At 43.9% G+C, this 19,331-nt stretch overlaps 1 protein-coding gene across 1 annotated transcript; it reads right to left on the bottom strand.

The window, feature by feature from the left end:
- Positions 1 to 10,486: 10,486 nt before the first annotated feature.
- On the bottom strand, positions 10,487 to 11,979 carry LOC147978032 (uncharacterized). The gene is made up of 2 exons (XM_087516500.1): positions 11,219 to 11,979; positions 10,487 to 11,123 (listed from the first exon to the last, which is right to left on the bottom strand). The coding sequence occupies exons 1-2, from the start codon at positions 11,977 to 11,979 to the stop codon at positions 10,487 to 10,489; spliced, it is 1,398 nt and encodes a 465-aa protein (XP_087372626.1).
- Positions 11,980 to 19,331: the final 7,352 nt, after the last annotated feature.

Genomic DNA, 19,331 nt, shown 5'->3' with positions numbered 1-19,331 from the left:
GCAATTATGTCTTCTCAAAATAACATGGCCAAAGAAAGCTATCCCTACAAAATCATATAGTCTGGCTATGCTCTATCTTCACCACACAAAATATTTAAATCATGCACAACCCCGATGACAAGCCAAGCAATTGTTTCATACTTTTGACATTCTCAAAACTTTTTCAATATTCACGCAATACATGAGCGTGAGCCATGGATATAGCACTATAGGTGGAATAGAATGGTGGTTGTGGAGAAGACAAAAAGGAGAAGATAGTCTCACATCAACTAGGCGTATCAACGGGCTATGGAGATGCCCATCAATAGATATCAATGTGAGTGAGTAGGGATTGCCATGCAAAGGATGCACTAGAGCAATAAGTATATGAAAGCTCAACAAAAGAAACCAGTGGGTGTGCATCCAACTTGCTTGCTCACGAAGACCTAAGGCATTTTGAGGAAGCCCATCATTGGAATATAGAAGCCAAGTTCTATAATGAAATATTCCCACTAGTATATGAAAGTGACAACATAGGAGACTCTCTATCATGAAGATCATGGTGCTACTTTGAAGCGCAAGTGTGGTAAAAGGATAGTAGCATTGCCCCTTCTCTCTTTTTCTCTCATTTTTTTATTTTTTTTATTTTTATTTGGGCCTTTTCTCTTTTTTTTGGCCTCTTTTATTTATTTTTCGTTCGGAGTCTCATCCCGACTTGTGGGGGAATCATAGTCTCCATCATCCTTTCCTCAATGGGACAATGCTCTAATAATGATGATCATCACACTTTTATTTTTATTACAACTCGATACTTAGAACAAAATATGACTCTATATGAATGCCTCCGGCGGTGTACCGGGATGTGCAATGACTCATGAGTGACATGTATGAAAGAATTATGAACGGTGGCTTTGCCACAAATACGATGTCAACTACATGATCATGCTAAGCAATATGACAATGATGAAGCGTGTCATAATAATGGAACTATGGAAAGTTGCATGGCAATATATCTCGGAATGGCTATGGAAATGCCATGATAGGTAGGTATGGTGGCTGTTTTGAGGAAGGTATATGGTGGGTGTATGATACCGGCGAATGGTGTGCGGTACTAGAGAGGCTAGCAAAGGTGGAAGGGTGAGAGTGCGTATAATCCATGGACTCAACATTAGTCATAAAGAACTCATATAGTTATTGCAAAAATCTACAAGTTATCAAAGCAAAGTATTACGCGCATGCTCCTAGGGGGATAGATTGGTAGGAAAAGACCATCACTCGTCCCCGACTGCCACTCATAAGGAAGACAATCAATAAATAAATCATGCTCCGACTTCATCACATAACGGTTCACCATACGTGCATGCTACGGGAATCACAAACTTCAACACAAGTATTTCTCAAATTCATAACCGCTCAACTAGCATGACTCTAATATCACCATCTCCATATCCCAAAACAATCATCAAGTATCAAACTTTTCATAGTATTCAACACACTCATAAGAGAATTTTATTATTCTTGAATACCTAGTATATTAGGATTTTAAGCAAATTACCATGATATTTAAGACTCTCAAAATAATATAAGTGAAAGATGAGAGTTCATCTATTTCTTCAAAATAAAACTACCACCATGCTCTAAAACATATAAGTGAAGCACTAGAGCAAACGACAAACTACTCCGAAAGATATAAGTGAAGATCAATGAGTAGTCGAATAATTATGCAACTAAGTGAAGACTCTCTAACATTTAATAATTTCAGATCTTGGTATTTTATTTAAACAGCAAGCAAAGCAAAAGAAAATGACATTCTAAGAATAGCAAACATCATGTGAAGAAGCAAAAACTTAGGATCAACCGAAACTAACCGATAGTTGTTGAAGAAGAAAGGTGGGATGCCAACCGGGGCATCCCCAAGCTTAGATGCTTGAGACTTCTTGAAATATAATCTCGGGATGCCTTGGGCATCCCCAAGCTTGAGCTTTTGTGTCTCCTTAATTCCTCTCATATCACGGTCTCTCTAAATCTCAAAAGCTTCACCCACACAAAACTCAACAAGGACTCGTGAGATAAGTTAGTATAAACCATTGCCAAAACCTTATCATACTCTACTGTAGCAAATCACTAAAATTATTATTCAACATTGCATACTAAATGCCTCTGCATATTTAATAGTCCTATCCTCAAATAGAATCATTAAAGAAGCAAACATATGCAAACATAACAACAATCTGCCTAAACAGGATAGTCTGTAAAGAATGCTGCAACATCCATAATTCCCTAGCTCCAAAAATTATGAAATAAAATTACCACTGTAGTAAATTTATCAGATCTTAATATGCGAAAGGTTTCAACATTTTATCACATTCTGACTTTTCTAGGGAATTATTGCAACAGCGGTAAAATTTCTGTTTTCAAACAGCAACATGTGGACTTCTAGAATAGGCATAGTAAAGACTATCAATGCCACTTTTATTGAAATAAAGGATGCAAAACATTGTTCTAAATAACAGAAAGCAAATCCTAACAAAATAATTTGACGCTCCAAGCAAAACACATATCATGTTGTGAATAAAAATATAGCTCCAAGTAAAGTTACCGATGAACGAAGACGAAAGAGGGGATGCCTTCCGGGGCATCCCCAAGCTTAGGATTTTGGTTGTCCTTGAATATTACCTTGGGGTGCCTTGGGCATCCCCAAGCTTAGGCTCTTGCCACTCCTTGTTCCATAGTCCATCGAATCCTTACCCAAAACTTGAAAACTTCACAACACCAAACTTAACAGAAAACTCGTAAGCTCCGTTAGTATAAGAAAATAAATCACCACTTCAAGGTACTGTAATGAACTCATTCTTTATTTATATTGGTGTTAAACCTACTGTATTCCAACTTCTCTATGGTTCATAAACTATTTTACTAGCCATAGATTCATCAAAATAAGCAAACAACACAATGAAAACAGAATCTGTCAAAAACAGAACAGTCTGTAGTAATCTGGATCAAACGTATGCTTCTGGAACTCATAAAATTATCAAATAAATTTCTGGACCTGAGGGATTTATATATTAATCATCTGCAAAAATAATTAACTAAATAGCACTTTCCAAATAAAAATGGCAGCAATTCTCGTGAGCGCTAAAGTTTCTGTTTTTTACAGCATGATCAACAAGACTTCCCCCAAGTCTTCCCAAAGGTTCTACTTCGCACAAACACTAATTAAAAGCATAAAAACACATCTAAACAGAGGTTAGATGAATTATTTATTACTAAACAGGAAAAAAAAGCATGGAATAAAAATAAAATTGGGTTGCCTCCCGACAAGCGCTATCGTTTAACGCCCCTAGCTAGGCATGATGATTTCAATGATGCTCACATAAAGGATAAGAATTGGAACATAAAGAGAGCATCATGAAGAATATGACTAGCACATTTAAGCCTAAGATACTTCCTCTGCATAGGGATTTTGTGAGCAAACAACTTATGGGAACAATAATCAACTTGCATAGGAAGGTAAAACAAGCATAACTTCAAAATTTTAAGCACATAGAGAGGAAACTTGATATTATTGCAATTCCTACAAGCATATATTCCTCCCTCATAATAATTTTCAGTAGCATCATGAATGAATTCAACAATATAACCAGCACCTAAAGCATTCTTTTCATGATCTATAAGCATAGGAATTTTATTACTCTCCACATAAGCAAATTTCTTCTCATGAATAATAGTGGGAGCAAACTCAACAAAATAATTATCATGTGAGGCATAATCCAATTGAAAACTAAAATCATGATGACAAGTTTCATGGATATCATTATTCTTTATAGCATACAAGTCATCACAATAATCATCATAGATAGCAACTTTGTTCTCATAATCAATTGGAACCTCTTTCGAAATAGTGGATTCATCACAAAATAAAGTCATGACCTCTCCAAATCCACTTTCATCAATATAATCATCATAAATAGGAGGCATGCTTTCATCATAATAAATTTGCTCATCAAAGCTTGGGGGACAAAAATATCATCTTCATCAAACATAGCTTCCCCAAGCTTGTGGCTTTGCATATCATTAGCATCATGAATATTCAAGGAATTCATACTAACAACATTGCAATCATGCTCATCATTCAAATATTTAGTGCCAAACATTTTAATGCATTCTTCTTCTAACACTTTGGCACAATTTTCCTTTTCATCATACTCAAGAAAGATATTACAAAGGTGAAGCGTATGAGACAAACTTAATTCCATTTTTTGTAATTTTCTTTTATAAACTAAACTAGTGATAAAACAAGAAGCTAAAAGACTCGATTGCAAGATCTAAAGATATACCTTCAAGCGCTAACCTCCCCGGCAATGGCGCCAGAAAAGAGCTTGATGTCTACTACACAACCTTCTTCTTGTAGACGTCGGTGGGCCTCCAAGTGCAGAGGTTTGTGGGACAGTAGCAAATTTCCCTCAAGTGGATGACCTAAGGTTTATCAATCCGTAAGAGGCGTAGGATGAAGATGGTCTCTCTCAAGCAACCCTACAACCAAATAACAAAAAGTCTCTTGTGTCCCCAACACACCCAATACAATGGTAAATTGTATAGGTGCACTAGTTCGGCGAAGAGATGGTGATACAAGTGCAATATGGATAGTAGATAATAGTATTTGTAATCTGAAATTATAAAAACAGCAAGGTAACGAATGATAAAAGAGAGCGTAAACGGTATTGCAATGCTAGGAAACAAGGCCTAGGGTTCATACTTTCAATAGTGCAAGTCCTCTCAACAATAATAACATAATTGGATCACATAACTATCCCTCAACATGCAACAAAGAGTCACTCCAAAGTCACTAATAGCGGAGAACGAACGAAGAGATTATGGTAGGGTACGAAACCACCTCAAAGTTATTCTTTTCAATCAATCCATTGGGCTATTCCTATAAGTGTCACAAACAGCCCTAGAGTTCGTACTAGAATAACACCTTAAGACACAAATCAACCAAAACCCTAATGTCACCTAGATACTCCAATGTCACCTCAAGTATCCGTGGGTATGATTATACGATATGCATCACACAATCTCAGATTCATCTATTCAACCAACACAAAGGACCTCAAAGAGTGCCCCAAAGTTCTACCGGAGAATCACGACGAAAACGTGTGCCAACCCCTATGCATAGGTTCATGGGCGGAACCCGCAAGTTGATCACCAAAACATATGTCAAGTGAATCACGTGATATCCCATTGTCACCACAGATATCCACGGCAAGACATACATCAAGTGTTCTCAAATCTTTAAAGACTCAATCCGATAAGATTACTTCAAAGGGGAAACTCAATTCATTACAAGAGAGAAGAGGGGGAGGAGAAACATAAGATCCAACTATAATAGCAAAGCTCGCGATACATCAAGATCGTATCACCTCAAGAACACAAGAGAGGTAGATCAAACACTTAGCTACTGGTACATACTCTCAACCCCGAGGGAGAACTACTCCCTCCTCGTCATGGAGAGCACCTGGATGATGAAGATGGACACCGGAGAGGGATTGCCCCCTCCGGCAGGATGCCGGAACGGGTCTAGATTGGCTTTCGGTGGCTACGGAGGCTTCTGGCGGCGGAACTCCCGATCTATTGTGCTCTCCGATGTTTTTAGGGTATATGGAGATATATAGGCGGAAGAAGTACGTCAGGGGGGCCACGAGGGGCTCACAAGGGTGGAGGGCGCACCCAGGGGGGTGGGCGCGCCCCCCTGCTTCGTGACCTCCTCGCAGATCCCCCGACGTGCACTCCAAGTCTTCTGGGCTTCGTTCCTTCCAAAAATGAGTTCCGTGAAGTTTCAGGTCAATTGGACTCCGTTTGATTTTCCTTTTCTTCAAAACCCTAAAACAGGGTAAAAACAGAAACTGGCATTGGGCTCTGGGTTAATAGGTTAGTCCCAAAAATGATATAGAAGTGTATAATAAAGCCCATAAACATTCAAAACAGTAGATAATATAGCATGGAGCAATCAAAAATTATAGATATGTTGGAGACGTATCAAGCACCGCGCGGCGACGAGGGCTTCAATGGAGCACCAGCGGCCGGCGACGAGGGCTGCATCGCAACACCGGTGGCCGGCGTTGAAAGCTTAATTACAGCAACAGCGGCCGGCGACGAGAGCTTCAATGCAGCACCGGCGGGCGGCGATGTGGGCTACATCGCAGCACCGTTGGCTGGTGACGAAAGCTGCACTTCAACACAACACCGACGACCCACGGGCAAGCTCCACTGCGGCTCCATGGCAGCACTGCTGCTCAAAATAAATCTCCGATGCAGCACCGTCGACGTCCCGGCGAAGCTCCATTGCCGCCCCCATCGTGCTCCATTGCAGCCGCGGCGGAGCTCCATTGCAAACACCGGCCGACGAAGCTCCATTGCTGCCTCGGTCGCGCTCCATTGCAGCCACCGACGCGCGGCGTTCTGACGAAGCTCCATTGAGCCCCGGCCGTGCTCCACTGTAGCCGCGGCGGAGCTCCATTGCAGTCGGGCGCGCTCCATTGCAACGCGGCCGGTGGCGGCGGGAGCTGCGATGCAGCTTCGGTGGCACTTCAATGCGACCACGGCGGAGCTTCAACAACCTCCCTCCATTATGGCGGCCATGGCGGGCGCTACAACGCCACACACGGCGATGACGGCAGAAGCCGTGATGCAGCTCTGGTGGCGCTTCAACACAGCCACGACAGAGCTTCGACAACCTCACTCACGCTCTACTCCAGCCCTGGCGACGTGAGGATGAATCAGGCTGCTCCCCTGCGGTGCTGTGTCTCCTCTGCCGTTGAACCAGAAAAGGGTGGAAAAGAAGGAAGCGATGGGCGGAGAGGATAAGGTTGGCTGGAGAAGATAAGGTGGGAGCGGTGGGCGGGACACGTGGTGAGCCGAGAGAGAGGTTTACGTGAGAGAATTTTCATCCGGTTGAAATTAAGCAATTTCCATATTCAAGTGGGAATTGAGATGTTATAGCTAGCAAACCATGTATCGCTTTGGAAAGGCGATCTCGCCGCCAGCCGCTAGGGCACTTTCCTCCGCTGTCGTCCTCCGGCAGCCCCCCTTCGTCGATGACCTCGGTCATCTATGGTGAGGGGGGTCGCCGGATCCACTCGTCTGAATTGTTTTAGGCATTAGTAGCTTAGAGTTCTAGACTATTCATCGTCTTGGCTTTGTCAGTGGCGATGACAACGCCAACTAATAAATCTTTAGTTCCTTCCCCAACGAGGCGATCCGCTTTTGGGGTGGATTTGGTGGACCTGTGTCCTCGGGCTTCGCCGTTGCGATGACGTTTGCTCCAGGGCAAGCGCGGAGTTTGGAAGATGATCCAAGAGCAGATGCAGATTGTGGCATGCATTGGCGACCTCCGGAAGTTGGTGGATCGTGTGTTGGGTTCGTGGTTCGTGGCAGGAAAATATGGTTTCCTCCTCCGACGTCTTAATCATGCGGACGGTGCCTGATTTGGAGTTCAATGGCGTGTCCAAAGTGTTGACCCAGCCTTATTTGTTCAACGGAAATGGCTTGGCCTTTATTGGCGAGCCACCATGGAGGTCTGCAAAGCTACATATTAGCGATGGAGCCGCGTTGAGCTCAGGTGTGGAGGTGATCCATCATTTTCTCCTTTGATGGCTATTTTGGTGGTGCCAGAGGCAGGTGACTGGCATTGGTGTCAAGCTCAGAGAATTCTTCGGTCTTGTTTGTAACTTTACTTCTTGGCTGGAGTTCCTTTGTTCAAAGGGTAGCGTTCTGTTGTCTTTTTAGTGTCTGTATGTACGTGGCTTATACTATTGTCTTTATGATATAAATAAGACGCGTATTATCATGAAAAAAAAGAATTGACATGTTATATTATCGATTACGGTTGGCACCAACAGACTTTTATCGCGCGTGCCTGTTGCATTCGTGGTCCTCGGATCTGATTTTGATTTTGATCTTTATCATGAGATTGTCTACGAAACTTAGAGAAATGAAATTCATGCGATACATCACCAAAATTAACATTGGCCGTTTGCCTAGTACAATCAATCTTAGCATTAGCCGTATTCAAGAAGATCCTAATAAATATAATGGGATAAAAATCATCTCGTGGTGATCCAATAACTAAAAGTGGTGGAAAAGTGTCTCTGTTTGCAAGCTTAATAGTAATATCAATATCTTCTATCTCAACGGGTGCAATATCATTCATGACTTCTTGATATACAAATTAAATGGTATAACACTTACGCTAGCACCCACATATCGCATAAACCATGATAACAATGACTTCTAATTTGAATAGGAACAACAGACATGACAACAACATGTTTGTTTGTTTTTTCTAAATTATCCACCCCAAGATCTCTATTTAGCATGCATCTTGAAGGTGTTAAGTAAAACTGGGTATTTCCTTAACAATGATTACATTGCGTTGATAATATATTGTCTTTACCCCACGTTCAGTACCAGGACATGTGCTCAAGTATTTTTTTATCCTTGGGGACAACACAATATAATACAATACAATACAATACTCCCTCTGTCCCAAAATCTTTAATAGAAAGTTATACTAGAATTGAGACACTTATTTTGGGATAGCAGGAGTACAATGCATGCCATTTCCACTTTCTATCCCCGCCGTAGATTACTTGCCAGATTGAACTCAACTAATATAGACAACTCTCTCTTTGAGATCATTCATCTAAACATGGCGAGTGCAAGACTAATAGACCGAAGAGCATATGTCTACAAATTATGCAACAAAAAACCCAGATGAATCAATGAATAGAACATGTATAAATCTAATCATAAAGTAAAAATTCATCACACCACAACAAACACCCCGCAAGAATTATATCAAATGGATCAAAATCATGTAGGCCAACTCACGTGATGATTGTATTGAAGAACAAGGGAGAGACTGACATCTAGCAATCATTATGGACCCATAGTCCAAAGAGGACTACTCATGCAAGGATATGGTGACAACAAGGTGGATGTATAATCTCCGTAATGAATTATGAGTTACCCCTCCGAAGAGTTTTGAAAAGGGCCTCTAGATTGGATCTTCCATAGAATAGAGAGGTGGTTGTGACAAAAAAGATCCTCGATAAATAATTCTGGGGTTTTCAAGAATATATAAAGGAAGGGGTGTCAAGACGTGGTGGACAGGCATTGTGTGGGGCACACACGGCCCCGCCAAGCGGCCTCCCTAATAGCCGCACCTACCTACCATGTGGGGCCCACTTGGGTCCAACGGGAGATCTAGGGGGCCTTGCTCTGTATCATCTCAAAACTTCCCGAAATATTTTTCTTCAAAGTTTTGGTCCCCTAAAAATTGGTTTTCTGAAAAGTCTAAGAATAGCAGAAAACAACAACTAACACTTGACACTGAATTAATAGGTACATCTAGAAAACATTATAAAAATTGATGGCAAAACTATGCCATTATATATGATGTAAATATAGCATGAACCAAGTATAGATATCTGTATCATCGGTCATCATACCAAATAGGGTGTGGAGTGTGGACTACATAATGCACCCGAGAGGTTGACATAGCTGTAGTCTATGCCATACTAGCATACTTTCCAATGAAATGCCTCTACAACATGGGTTGCAACATGTAAAGGTATGTTTTAGCCTTTCACGACAAACAAATCGCAGTGGATTGCCTTCAGTTAGTGAGAGGTGGGATGAGACGACTTGCAACACGAGAGCCCAATGCAGGGCGATGAATTGTTTGATAATGCTCACTTCTTGCCATATTTGGATGGATGGAATCCATGTCCAAATGAAGCTAGGATGCTGATGATCATTGTCAGGAAAATCAAAAGTGACGCTCGTAATTGGGCTATTGTTCTCCTGGAATTTTCGAGTGCTGCTATTCCATGAGAAATCATCGCATGACCTATCTTGGTCTTTTTTATTTATAAAACCGTACTACACATTTCCTAAGTAAATGAGATGAGGCAAATCTTTTGTTTTCCTTCCAGAAAATAAGATTGCAAACACAGGGACATGCTCCTGTAAACTTGATGTGAGCCTATACATCCACAAAGTCTTACTTACAAGACTACATACATGAGTGAGATATCTCAAGCAAGCAAGCCAGATGCTTGAGATTCATTTCGAACGCATTTGAGTGATACGAACTGGGAGTCTAGCAAGCTATACTTGCTGAAAAGATGTTGTTTATTGCTGGAAAGGGGATAAGCCCAGGCTCTGCATCATACGATGCACATAACCATTTTATTGAACATAAAATAAGTCCAAGTCACCCAGTACAAAAAAGTTTATATCAAACCGGTCAGGAACACGATTACATAGCTCATCCATTGAATCTAGTACTGAGTACTGACACACCAGCCAAACTGGTTGAACCCCATACGGTGCCCACGAACCCCCAAGCGTGCACACGCTGTAGTGATGATCACATGCGGATTGACGATGTACCTTTGAAGAGGTCACAATCATGTTTGAGGCGGGACCATATAATATAGTTTAGTTAGTTTGCTGCTCCTCCTATTTCTCTGGTCCAACAACATGGCGTGTATGGGAAGGACTCAATGTTCCGCTCATCATTACCTAGGCCTACGTCAAAAGCCTCATAACCTGTTGGGTATATGCTACCTAACCTTTCAACCTTGAAGCTATTCAAATGATAGGCAAATCCTACCGCATTTAATTTATCGCTCTCCGACCTACTCAAAAACAAAATCTCTTTGTATGGGTGAAATCCAAGTATCTCAATGTCGAAACACTGATGGTGGCGCGCTTCAGCAATGTCCTTGTTGTCATGAAAATCTTCATCATCCGAGTCCCATTCAAATGTATCTTGAAGTGTTGTTGCTTCCTTCTTGAACCGTGTTAGACGAGAATAAAAGTAGTCATAGTTAATGTCTTCTAGGACCCATGATCCACCAACAGCTTGAGAGTCAAACGCTTGTATAGGCTTAAGGTCATAGTCATGCTTCAGTATCCATTCTGCCTGATCACGTGATTCATCGAGGGTACAAACCCTTATGTGATTGCTAACAAATGATGCCAAGTATACCCCCTTTTCCGATAATCCTAGATAAGGGTTCCAGCCGACACCCATTGGTGGCTTAATCACACTGTACCTATCTTCAGATAAAGATATTCTGCAAAATCAAATCATTGGCATGAAAGTTTTAGAATTCAGATAAAGATATGCTTTCATTCAGGAAAAAAAACATAAATAAAACGGTGTAGATACCTCACAACAAAGTCAGTTTGGCAATGCACGTACAATGATCCTCGCCAATAGACAGAGCGGAGTCTACTATCACCGGCCAAAGACTCGCAGATCTCCGAAACTGTCCCATGAGCATTCCCTTCTCGAACGAAGGACCTCTCCTCCCAACAACCCGTCCTTGACGAGAATACATGGAGGATATATGGGGACGGAGGCCACTCGGATGCCTCCTCTAAAGGGTCACACTCATACAAATAGGGGATCTGAAACACCTGGTAGTGCGATGACACCGTGGGATCAAAGGCCAGATAATACTCATGGTCATGGGTATCAAGGGCGACTCCCCCAACATGGGTGGGCGGACCTTGTGGCAGAGCATCCCAGCATCGCGTGGCAGGGTTAACCACGTGGCGCTCCAGCAAGAGCAGCCCGTGGCAGTGATCCTGGATGCGGAAGTCGTTGTCCCCTCCATAGTACCCGACGGAATGAGCGTCGACGTCGGAGGGCAGGAAATCGAGCTTGCCGCTGACCGGAGGTTGGCCCGGCGACGTGGGGCGGGAGAAGAACTCAGGTAACGGGAGCCATGTGAAGGAGAGGAAGAGGCCGCTGAACGGGAGGTCCGTGCGCAGGAGGCCCTCGCCGTCGATGACGGATCGCCATGCTTTGCACACGCAGCGCGACACGGCGAGCCATCGCTGCTGCGCCCCCACGCGGCGGAGCACGTCGGCGAGGACGTCCCGCGGCAGGCACTCCGCCAGGTCGCCTTGTTCCGGCCCCTCCATCTATTTGATCGATCGCGTTGGAAACTGGTTAGCTAGCTCTGCATATATATGGCTCGGTACTCAGCAGGGACTCGGACTGAAAAAAGAAACCTACACGGACACGAATACGTACATGTATCTTGGAAACGTATTCAAATTCAAATGATGGAAATTGACAGGCAAAAAGGGATCTTTTTTAAAAACATTGCTACGGTAGTAGGTACTCTATTGCTAGTTTGCACTAGACATAAGGGTAATTTTAATTGTCCCCTATCCAGCTGTAAGGGAGGATAATTTCACTTTGAGCTTTGCTTCGATAGACCCCCTTCACAAACCGTATAAGGGCAGTATTGTCATTTGTTTATAAGGTATATTTATACGATATGTGATACGTACAAGAGGTACATAGCAGATCGCCCCTCACACACCTCCGGGCCTGGCCCATTATTCTTCTACTTCTTTTAACCTTCAAAAAATTGTTGTGAGAGCACCAACCTCTTAGTTTTCATTCACCACCATAACCAACTGAGACAATCCACTTGCTGTGTCTAGTTACTTTTTTTACTGCTATTATTATTGCGCAACTTGTCAGTTTAGTTTCCTTTTTTGAAAAAATCAAATTAGGGACGCAACACGCCTTCCATCCCGTGCGGCCGCTGCGCGATGGATCAAGTAGTGCTTGTCCCGTGGCTGCCGCACGCGTAGGAGTTTTATAGCACCACAACTGCGGGCATGTTGGGGCTGTGTTACAGCTATACACAACGGAGCTAAACTACTAGTACTCTGTTATATTTTACTTTCGAACAATCAAATTGGCCATGCATTCACTACAGGATAATGAAGAATTTCTTTCTCATGCTACAGTGACCGGTGGTAGCTGACCACTTGGCATGAGCAGTAAGCTATATCAAAAACAATGAACAAAAAAAATGACCGGTGGTAGGTGTTAGTACATGTTTCTTTTATCAAGCTTCATACTAGCTTAACACAATTAAACATGTAGGCAGGTCCAACAAATAATTATGGCAATTGGATGCTCTTATATGACCAATTAAAGGCCCCATACCAAGTTGTTTTTGTTTTCGACATTTTTTGTATTTTCTGGAGATTTCTCGATAAAAAGGGCCGATAAATGGCCAGACGTGTCGCAACTTGCATACTTTGTCGGAAATCGTTCAAATATGACATGGATGCCTACCATGCATGGGAATGCCCACTGCTTGCAAAAAAGTTCATGGATTTGAAAACAAAGTTTGTAAATTTAAGAAATATTCACAAATTTGAAAAGTTCATGAATTCTAGAAAAGGTTCATGATTTAGAAATAGTTCATTGATTTTAATAAAGAAAATAAAATGAAGTAAAGATAAAAAAAATAGAAGGAAAACAGGACAAACAATAACGAAAAAGTAAAACAACAAATTTTAAAAATTGTTTATGTTTCGAAAGATGTTTGGAAATTATTCATGTTTTGAAATTTTGTTCAAATTTCAAAAAATATTAGGTCAAATTCCGTTCATAAATTCAATAAATATTCGGCATTTCAAAATTGATCACTTTTTTTCAATTAGAGTTTCAAACTTTTTTTCAAAAAATATTTCTTATATGTGAACACCGTTGTGTATTCTTATATATTTCGCACTACAAAATTATACAAGCAGCTGTCTGGGGAACTGGCTAGCAGCGTAGGGCTCTAATTGTGAGGTCTTGAGTTCAATTCGTCAGGTATCCCTTTTTCTTAATATTTTTACGTTCATTATATTGGACGTGGTTTAATGGGCCGGTCCGTGCAATTTGTATACGAAGTCTCACGGTGTACTTTTAAAAAGGACAATCTTACCCTTAATTATGAAGGGGTATGGGATAATCTGAGCCATCGATGTGTTTAAGGGGGGTCTACCGAAGCAGAAGTGTTTCACTTTTCCTCCCTTACGGCGCATCTAGCCGAAGTACTAATAAAACTAGATGACACCCCGCGCGTTGCTGCGGGAATTGTAGCAATAAAAAATGGATAATTAGAAAACTGGAAAGATAATTTGAATATACTTGTTAACTATGTTGTCTCTCGGCTAAATTAAACCCATTTCATGAGACCGAGCAATACACAATACAGATATTTTCCATTTCCTTTAAGAAATATCAACATTACTACTCTTTCAGTTGTCCAGTGACTAAGTATAGTGAGCATGAAATCATCTATTCATCCAAAACATCTCACAAAAAGAGCAAATAAAAATAGAACAAATCAAATAGGCATCGATGATTGCCTTGGGAGGTGATAATAATGCTTCTTAGTCACCTGCATTATACCCACTTCTTATCTTCAGTCGATGACAATAGCACAGTGTTGCCAATTGAAAACTGGAAAGTAAACAACGTATGAGAATAGGTGCATGATGTCAATAACATAGGCATACCAATTCTGGTTGTGAGTCTTGTGACATTATTACTGCCAAGTAATTCAACCTGTACTACATTTAGTGAAGGAAATATTAGACAACAATTAGCAATAAATTAGCAATATTAGAGCAGTTTGCAAGAAGGTAAGTTTCAAAAGGAAATAAAATAGTGAGGCAATCTAACAGTTCACTGGACAGAGAGTTAGCCCTCCATCTCAACTTGAAACTGCAATGCAATATTGGCAGGAAATGTCCCGATAGTAACTGAAAAGGAATGAGAATTAATACAATACATGAAAATAGAATGACATTAAAATATAAAGAATATATGCATCCTGATGCTAACAAAACGTAGAAGATTAAAAGAGAGCACATCACCTCTCCTTATGATAAGAGAAGGACCTCAAACGGTACACGGAAGGCATAGTAGAGCAAAGAACAAAGCATGTTAGTTAATGTTTGGGATTACCTGCCTGAGTTTGGCTGGCAACAAACTCGAACAGTGTCCAGGATTGCAAAGTATTGCGTCACCAGTCCACTGCAGTGCCTCCAATGGGTGGCTGCATCAAGGACGACGACAATCAGATCTGCTTAAAATTGATGTCCACATTCTACTATTATGGGCTCGATTAGCCTTACAAACTTGAATTAAGGTGTTATGAAGATCTGCAGCTATGCCGCACACATACATGTTCAGAAGACTTTTAAGGTCCAGGATGTAGGAACTCGTGGTTGGAGCATGGCATGTTATAATACTGCCAGAAAAAAAACAACGTACCTGAAAATGAACTGGACTATTCTGATCCTCTGGTCCTACAAAACAATCATAATATTTCAAACTGAATATAGATAAAATGTGTACTAATCAAACATGAGAGAGAGATATGCAGGTCTGTAGTTGAGCAGATATCAGAACATCCAACCTAGCTGACTAAAATAACCGCAGATCTAAGGAGACTGGGAGGGAGGAGAGTCCCAACCTCTTATCCACGTGATATTGAAGGAGGACGCCGGCGCCCGGCGGCAGCACATCTGGTTCAACGGGTGTCCGGATCGACGCCTGGGCGCGGGATTTGGGCCAGCAGAGCCGATGGCGGTGGCGAAATAGGGATTCAGGTTGGCAGCAACACAGAAATCCAGCAGCCCTCGAAGGCTTAGGCTGCAGGGGAGTATGATAGAGGCAATGAAAGAAGAAGAATGATGCGCTTGGAAGACGAACTTCTTCCCCAACCACGGCATGCGTTTCGATCTCTTGGCGTGAGTGGAACCGATGAGCCCGGAAGAGAGAGGTTAATAACAGAGGAGATCAACCGTGTGGTGGAGAAAATAACTTGGAGGATACCAAGGGTGTCGTGGAGACCATTATTTCTTAGGGGAAAAGCTGAAATATCATATATGTATTCTAGGATTTATTTATTTTTTTGCATATGTGGCGGTTTGCTGAGTTGGATAGGTTCTTTTTGTTTTAGACGATTGGGCTTCGGTGTACAGTATATAAGACTGTAATCCATTTTTTATTTATTTTTTGCATGGAGGATATGGCGGGCCAAAGAATGCATGTCTCACGGCTGCATGTGGACGTATTGCTATGATGAAGAATTGATGACATGGTCAAATGCTGATGTGGACAGCTTGCATGTTTAGATAAATAAGGTAGTGGAGGTGAACTTCTTAAGTATATAGGATATATAAAAGAGTAAAATTTATTCTTCACCGCTCAAAATCCCTCCCAATCTCGCTAAATATGCTCACTCCCGCTGCGGCCAAGAAAAAGTGGCGCCTCTCTTTCTCCCACCCCGCGCCGCCCTATCTCCCGCTGCCGCAGCCGGCATGCCCCGCCGCCACCATTGATGACCATCCCTCCGGACGGAATGGATAGCCCGAACCCTTTCCTCACCCCACGGAAATCAACCATGCGCCGCCCTGTGCGCCAAAGAAGAGTTTGGGGGTAAAATATCCACCGGGTTGAAACTCCTCGTCCAACTGTGGCAATGGCCTCTGGGGTGGCTACCGCCTCTCCGGCAACGGCCCGCCGCCCTCTCACCGCGGCCAAACGAGCTCGAAAGTCGACGGTGGCGCTCGCCGAGGCGGCCGCGTCGAAGAAGATGAAGAAGGGCACAACGGCGTCTCGTGCAAGGCTGGTGACTCGATCAGCTACTCCGGCGCTCCCTAAGGCCACTCTTCCGCCGTGGGTGGCGGCCCCAGTCGGCAACAAGCATCGCGACCGCCATGTTCTTGATGAAATGCCTGTAAGGTAAAAAAATCATTGGCCGCGGTGATTGTTTGTTTCAGATCGGTGGTTGTTTGTAGCTGATGGTGATGTAGTTTCTTTGTTTCCTTGCCATAGTGCGCAGATGAACACGGCCATGTTCTTAGCGTCTTTGGAGTCCTTGGCCAGGATGGGACTTGAGGAGCTCAACTACGACTCCATTTGGCATCATTTGGATGAGGCCCAAGACATGGAGCAAGAGAAAGAGGTGGACGAGGAAGAGGAGGAGCTGGTCGGGGAAGAGAAGGAGGCCAAGGAGGCGGTGGCCGATGAGGAGGTGGGCGATGATGAAGAGGAGGTTCTGGAGGTGACCTAAGCAAGCACACGGTGGTCAAGGTCACGCATCGCCAACTACAATCACAAAGAGGATGTTTTTCAGGAATACGTGAAGCCTGCGTATCATTTCACTGATAGAAGGAATAGCATAAGTACAACAAGGGGTACAACACATTACACGAACACAGGTAGGCGTGAACATGTTGCATGGAGCAGAAAGACAAGGGATGTTCGACCTAAACAAAGAAACAACGCAGCTAGAAGTCGAACCAACGCAACCCGAACCAAGAGTGACAATGCCAAACCAGCAATAAGCCTCGGTCGCCAAGCCAACACTGGGGACACCACGAGCGAGCAAAATAGTGCCTTCGAGAAGTAAGACGAAACCGAGACATCTCCGCCATACGGTCCGGAGCAGCCGGGCCTAGGGTTTCCCCCGAGCTCGAAGAGGGGCGCAGCTGGAGGCCATGGCAGCACCTTCAAGAAGGAAATACGACACCCGCAGGCGCCGCCGCTTCCAGCACCGGCAAGCAGAGCAAAGATTTCTCCCCGGCCTGAAGCTGGGCAATCCCATAGCCGCCTGGTATAGAATCTTGGACGAGGAAGCCAATGCTGATCGAAACCACCAGTCTAAAAAGGGGTAGGTGGGGTTGCACCTGTCGCCGGAGGGTGGCACTGCCTCCGGGCCTATGAGCATCGGATCTGGCAAAAGGAGGAGGCCTTCAGGCGTACAAGGTAGGTTCAGCGACGAAGCAAAGACCACCGCGAGGGGAGGCGACGGCGACCGGAGACGCTGACCGGCGACGCCAACAAGCTCAGACTGGAGAGAAACAGATCCGAGCTTCCTTGGTCGTCGGCGTCAGGACATCAGCAGGCCAAGCGAGCTGGAACGGACGCGGCCGCTGGTCGCCGACGCTGTAGCCGCCCAACAGAGAATGCCGACAAGCCTTGGACTCCGGAAAACACGGGTGAGAGCCACCGGGGCTTGGACTAAGGGGATGTTGCTCTTTTCGATGCTTGGATGAATATCTCCATGGATGCAACGATTGAAACATATTAAACCAAGACTATGTTTTGGGAGAGAATTATCAACCACTTCAAGAACTCCGTGGACATGCAATCAAGCCGCACGCAAGGTTCTCTTGGACATCGTTGGAGCACCTTCATGCTATGTTTGTGGTGATTTTGGATCAAACATGTCTTTTGGATGAAGTTTGCATGTTTTAATTTGAAAACCACGATGATTTTGCGTGATCTATGCTTTTCCGGCTGATTTACGGGACAACCAAAAATCTGGCCCGAGCAGATCCCGCAAAAACTGCTCGGTCCATAAAAAGTTTGGGGGGGGGGGGGGGGGCGTAAACCACCCTTGCATCCGATATATATGCCGGCGTCAAGGAGATTTAGGGTATCCCTCCACTTTCTCCCCTTCCCATATCTGCCGCAAATCCTCCCATTGCTGGCGACAAAACGACCCCCTTCCAACAGCGTTTTTCCGAGGTTTGCCCAAGTGGATCTTCACAACGATGGTGAGGACGGATGCAGGGTGTGGCAGCGGCAGGGTTTTCGGCCACCTCGGGGGCTTCGGGTGCTGCGGTGGGTTCGGCGCCTGCGACGGCTTCATCGCCCGCAGGCGTAGGAACGATGACGAGGCAGGCGGCTCCAACCTCCGCCCTTCCGTGCCAGACATGCAGAGGGAGGTGGCGTGCAAGCGCGATGCCAAGTCCCACAGCGCCGGCGCGAGGGCTTGGGCCAACTTCCGTCGCCCGGGCAACATCTTCGATCCGGCGCTGCAGCACCATAGCGGAGCTTGCGTGGTTCCACGTGAAGGAGGTCGCTGCAGCCGGAGATTTAGCAGCGGCCGCGCACGTGCCGGCACCATGGGAGGAATTCCAGTTGCACACCACCTTCTGCTCCACGCTGATGAACAACACTCTCCACGGCAACGAGCCCCCACCCAGCTACGACAGCGACAATGACTCCGGCGATGAGTAGATCTACGCAATGCATTTTTAAATTTCGGTTATGTCTAATTATGCTTTGTACTAAAAGCTCTCCTATGCTATGCGTGTGATGAACTCCCCTGTGCTATGCTTGTGATGAACTCGAGCGAAATGTTTTTAGCGCGAAGTAGTTTGTTTAAATTTGCGGGATCACCATGCTGGATCTTTTCTTGCAGCGCGCCCGGCGTCCTCAAAAAACAATTAAAGAAACAATTTTTCTGGGACGACGGCTTGCGGGATCTTCTAGAGATGCTCTAAGTACGCTTCAAACTGGCAACAATGTGCAAAGATTGCTACCATATGCTCTCTACCTTAATCCCATTCTTTTTAGAACGTTGATCTCCTTAAACTGGAATTAGAATGACATAGTAGGCACCAAAACCACCTGCAGGTATACTCTAAATTGACCTGCATGCAGTTTTGGTTTT

This window comes from Triticum urartu, chromosome 3A (genome assembly GCF_056163025.1).
Source record: "Triticum urartu cultivar PI428250 chromosome 3A, HENAU_Tu73, whole genome shotgun sequence".
In the NCBI taxonomy this organism is placed as follows: Eukaryota; Viridiplantae; Streptophyta; class Magnoliopsida; order Poales; family Poaceae; genus Triticum; species Triticum urartu.
This window is presented reverse-complemented; position numbering and strand designations above follow the sequence as displayed.

Coding starts and splice junctions, on each gene's coding strand:
- LOC147978032 (XM_087516500.1), bottom strand. CDS start 11,979: ATGGAGGGGCCGGAACAAGGCGACCTGGCGGAGTGCCTGCCGCGGGAC. Junction 11,124..11,218: donor CAAACTGACTTTGTTGTGAG/GTATCTACACCG, acceptor TTGATTTTGCAG/AATATCTTTATCTGAAGATA.